This window comes from Sinocyclocheilus anshuiensis, unplaced genomic scaffold (assembly GCF_001515605.1).
Source record: "Sinocyclocheilus anshuiensis isolate Anshui unplaced genomic scaffold, SAMN03320099.WGS_v1.1 scaffold6009, whole genome shotgun sequence".
NCBI lineage: Eukaryota > Metazoa > Chordata > Actinopteri > Cypriniformes > Cyprinidae > Sinocyclocheilus > Sinocyclocheilus anshuiensis.
In genome coordinates this window covers 1-5,268 of record NW_015551323.1, presented here as the reverse complement: position 1 = coordinate 5,268, position 5,268 = coordinate 1, and the positions used below count along the sequence as shown (strand labels likewise).

At 38.3% G+C, this 5,268-nt stretch overlaps 1 protein-coding gene across 2 annotated transcripts in view; it reads right to left on the bottom strand.

Annotated features, from left to right (window-relative positions):
* LOC107663473 (CMP-N-acetylneuraminate-beta-galactosamide-alpha-2,3-sialyltransferase 1-like) overlaps positions 1-3,721 on the bottom strand; it is a 13,194-nt gene extending 9,473 nt beyond the window's left edge. Inside the window, exons 1-6 of one of the 2 annotated variants that reach the window (XM_016453715.1) lie at positions 3,354-3,721; positions 2,702-2,965; positions 2,314-2,504; positions 1,302-1,481; positions 968-1,013; positions 698-817 (exon numbers count right to left, since the gene is read on the bottom strand). In XM_016453715.1, coding sequence (XP_016309201.1) covers positions 698-817; positions 968-1,013; positions 1,302-1,481; positions 2,314-2,504; positions 2,702-2,944 — 780 coding nt within the window. In that variant the 5' untranslated portion in view covers positions 2,945-2,965; positions 3,354-3,721. The remainder of the gene's footprint in view (positions 1-697; positions 818-967; positions 1,014-1,301; positions 1,482-2,313; positions 2,505-2,701; positions 2,966-3,353) is intronic. The other variant, XM_016453716.1, reaches the window with a different exon arrangement.
* Between the last annotated feature and the right edge of the window lie 1,547 nt (positions 3,722-5,268).

The following is a 5,268-nucleotide window of genomic DNA, read 5'->3' as shown; positions in this document are numbered from 1 at the left end:
AAAAAAAAAAAAAAAAATTTAAAATAAAACATGATAATGTTATGTCAGTAACATGTTTACATTTGAGTTGGCACGATTCATGTGTGTTATTTGGTGCAGACCACACTGTGCATCTGACCCATTTTATTTCTACACAGAATATTGTATTTCAAAGAAAGCACTATAGAGGAGATCAAACATTACAAAACATTATAGTGCCACTGCACTATAAACAGCACCGACATATAAAAGTGATCGTGCATTATAATCATGCAAAAGCCTGAATTGCAAGCACTATAAACCAAGCTTTCAAATGCGGCTTTGCAGGCCTATGATAAGCAAAATTCTATTTTGGCATTTTTTTTTCTCTTCAATATATCCTGCCCTGACTTCTTAGCTGTGTCTGAAATCACACCCTAAACCCTTATATAGTACACTATTTGTGGTGTCCGAAACCATAGTGGACATTATCATTCAATCCCATAATGCTGTAGCGTCTGGACCAATCAAAAACACAATTTACAGCGGATCTAAATATTTATAATTAATTATAACTAGTTAAGATTAATTATTCATATTTCCCCATGAGCTGATTCGCTACAATGCATATAATAACTATACTGTATATTGGGCCCTGTTTTTACAGACTCTTCCTAGTGTATGAATGCTGCATTGCATTCTTTTAATAATATACGTGTTAATATTCTATCCGTTTTACCTGGTCACAGATGTGCAAGGCAAATATGAGTGTAATAAAACCAGTGGATGGGTATCTGCCATGTTTCTGCATCCAGCGCTCTTGAATATATTTCAGAAAACCAGGATGGAGGATCATCACCTGATGCCACAAAAAGAAATCACACCAAAATCACATTTATAAGTATTATTCACATAAAATACTCAAACATCTCTTCTGGGTGAATGCCTGATAGGCTGTTTTATTGGTTGGTTAACATGTTGAAGCACTGACTGACTGATGACTACTCACCTTGTCCCTGTTTGCTTTTATACTGGGTTTCACTGGAACATACGTTCTAAAGAGAAAGACAATTATGCTGTTATGGCATATTTTGAACAATTGCAGTGCTTCTAGGGGAAACTTTATTTACTGTATGTAAATATGTAAAGGTGAATAGTGGTCAACATAAAAAATAAGAATAAACCTACAGGCTGAAGCAGGAGTGTAGGCACTGATGAAATAAAGTGATGTCTTTATGGTAAAAGTGATGAAGCATGCTTTAAAGTAAAAGTAATGACAAATTTTACACAACTGAATTCACAAGAGTGTCGTCATGTGTGCTCATTTGTTAAACCGGTCTCACCGATCGATGTGTTTGGTCGTAAAGACGCTGATGAGCCACTGCAGATCCACAGTCTTGAAAGGGATCAGCACCAGGTGAGTGGAGTTGTCCATGTCCACGGCGCTCTCGGGGTAGATGATACGGTGAGAGGTCTTAGACCCCACGTCCTGCTCAAAGCCTTCGGTTGGGCCCTTATTTATCCTGACAAAATGATTTAGGCAGATGTTTTATGTGCCCTTTGATGCAGTACACCTTATTTTTATTCATTCACTAATTCAAGTCTAATTCATTCTGGCATTTTGTGTGTGTGTGTGTGTGTGTGTGTGTGCCACACGTCTATATTTGGTGAGAACATACGATTTGTCAGGACTTTTATAGTTCTAGAATTTAATCCTGACTGTCTTCACACTAACACATTCATATTCTCTATCTGATTTGGTTAATAAGTCCAGTTCTTCTGACCACTTCACAGTCTTTTGAGGACTGTGTCTTCTACATGTTGGTCCTTCTGGACCTTAGTGCAGGCTCTGACATGCTCTGTCTATACAGGCACCATCCTTCGGTGGCTGGATTCCACTCTCAGATATCAGCTGCAATTTCTCTGTGTTAACAAAACCAAAGCGTGCCCTGTTTCTGTTTCCAGAGGCATTCCTGTGAGATTTTGCAGGTGTTTTGGAAACATATTGTATGTTAGAAGCATACACCCCATGGCTCCTATTTAAATGTACTTTTTAATGCAAATATCTTTATGCAAAGTTAGAACTGCCCAGAGACATTCACTCCACAGTAAAACATAAACATTTGCTATATTGTGCATATAACAACACTCCGACCAAGTTATCATTACAATTATATTGTGGTTGATTTAGCTTTTGTTTTTGTATGTGACTTGCAATGCTAATAACACAACACAAACCTTAGATGAACTTAACATTATAGCACAATCTACATGTCGAGAGAAGACAGGTAAGAAAATGTATGGAAAGGTTATTCTAGTTATAGACCACATGCAGTTAACAGCTCTCTCACTCACCTAATGACAAGATCATGGGCATCAATGAGCGCACCGTAGTGGGATCCTTTGAGGTTCCCAGAATTTCCCACTACAGCACAGGTTCTGCAGCGGCCTGGACCAGCATCAGAGTAATCTTCTTCATTCGGGAAGATGCCAAATAACATCTCCGCTACTGCGTTGTAGTTCACTCTACTCTTATATTGTAGCTTCTGTTCAAATATTACAGAAGAACAATCATGATTAACAGAGCTGTCTTCTCTGCTAAATTACAAGTTTAAACCAATGGTTTCCAGTGGTACAAGCAACTAGGTTGTTTTTCTTCAAGGTATCACAGTAATAATTAATGCCAGTAATGACACAGCATAAAGAATCCTAACATTGTGGCTATATCGGCTAAAACACTTACTTGCCACCACCAATAGAGGGCGTTGCTGAGTATGCAGTTTTTCTTAGTCAGTAAGGGTTGGGCGTAGGGGTCGTAGCGCTTTTGGAACCAGGTGTCATGAGCAATGTCTGACACGCACTGACCACATGCACATGCTCCAAAGAGAAGTCTTTGTACAGAAGGTCGGGAGAATATAAATACACAGACGACCACACTCACACTTAAGATGATATATCGGGTTCTTTTGGCCCCAGAGCACGGCATCTTTTACTCATCTCTTGAGCCCTTCAACAAGAAAAGTATTTTAGTAATTATTATAAGTATGCATATATAATATTCTTTGTGTTTATCACAGTACTTCAATTACACTAATAGCCCTGCCCCAGGCATGCTAAAATAGCAAGCTATATTATTTGAACTTTTAAAGTTATATCAATTCAGGTTACATTTGTAAATTTTTCCCCCAGAATTGCACTTTACCTGAGCTGATCAAACCAATATAGTAATAAATAACAACAGCCTCAAATGTTAAGTATTCCAGCAACTAAAAACTGCGGTAATTCAAAATGACTTTTACCTATAGTAACCGTCTTGTAAAAAGGTTGAACAGCTTTTATCAGAATCCCAACTCTTTGATTTGCTTGTGTAAATAAAGCTTTGAGTTTCAACCCACCTGTGCAGATGTGGAGAGCAGAAGGACAGCTGCGCATCTCAAGTGTTTCATCATTAATCTTACTTTCAATAGCATAGATTATAGCTCATCATTGAGTCCTGACGTTCAGGTAGTTAATAGTTGAACATGTGTGTGAGTGTGGGAGCGTGTGTCTGCCTTTACATAGCAATGGAAATATTTGAATAACTACAAATAAGCCTGGCCGAATTCCTGCGTGTCTCTCTCTTTTCAACAGGACATCCAGTCTTTGGCCTTCAAAGTTAAACACTGACTACGGATTTCAATTTAAAGTTTAAAATGCTCAAATTGAGCTTAACTACTACATAAAGGTCTTGTGGATGCCTTAATTGTGAATGCACATTCAAGGAATGGCAGTACAGAAATGGCTAGTTTTGGAAGTGTAACACATGTCATTTAATGATGTTTTATTAACAAGGTTCGGGAGGAGCACGATCAGATAATCAGCCAATTCAGCACAGGTGGAACTCGTCTAATTGATCAACCTAATTAGTATGATATATATATATATATATATATACATACATACATACATACATATATACACCCAGCCAACTCACCTCTGTCCCACGACAGATTTCCGGCATCCCTCCTCCACCCCAACGCCTCACTCTTAAACTATTCTCATCCCATACTAGAAGTGGGGGGAGTTCTCTGGGTTCGGGCTATATTCTGAGCTCGGAGCCCTCCTTCAAGACAGCACACCAAATATGCTTATTATTTGCTAAATCCTATTATATGTAAGTGCGAACTCGTGAATTGCCCTATATTAAGAGTGATATTGCCATGTGTTACCTATAAGGTGATATATTATTATCACACACATACATTCTCTCTATGTTATACGTAAAGTGTTTCCAGATTCTAATTGGTTTCATACATTCACACATTTATATGATAACATTTCATATATGGAAATGTAATATATGTAACATTTCAGTATGGGAAAGACCAAAATTTGCATTCGATTGCTACAAAGGGAGCAAAAGAAATGACCAATCCTTTTTTATGGAGATCAGGGCCCGTGTTCACAAGGCCCGTTTATCTTACAACTAAGAGTTCTCCTAAAGAGCAGTAAAAGTTTTTAGCTAAGAGTCTTCTCTTAAAACCTATTCACAAAGCTTCTGAGATAAACTTTTACTAAGGAATAGACAGAAGTCTTAAAGGGGTCATCGGATGCCTATTTTACACAAGTTGATATGATTATTTAGGGTCTTAATGAAAAGTCTATAACATACTTTGGTTAAAATTTCTCAATGGTAGTGTAAAAACACCTTTTTTACCCTGTCAAAATCAGCTCTGTTTTCAGCACGCTGTTCTAGTTCATGTTGCTTTAAATGCTAGTGAGCTCTGCTGACTCCGCCCCTCTCTTCCGTGGAGTGACGAGCAGACCATAGATATGTGTAGATTCCCTATTCGACCGCTCCAGATACGTTGACGCGTCAGCCATCTCGCATTCACCATAATAATCAATGAATATTCAAATATATACAAGCGTATAACTTGCTGTTGTAGACGCACACAGTCAATGCGCTCAAAGATTCGCAGACAATTCCAAAAATGGCTTACGTATCGCGGCCCATAGAAACAATCGATAATGAGGCATCTAGGTATATATATACCTATGGAGCATACTAAACTTCAGCCGCGAAACTGGCTAACTAGCACATTATTAGGAAAGGCGATTTGCAAAGATTCATAAAAACCCTTATACTCACTTCTTCTGTAGATGAAGCTGGATCACGAATGATTCGGGCGAACATAGACGCATTTAGGCAGATCGGGGATCAGCGCATTCACTTCAAAACGAAAGTACCGTTAATCCTCTGCGTCTTCAGCGGCGCAGATGTCCGGAGTAAATGACGACTGCTATATTCATTACTACATCCAACAACTA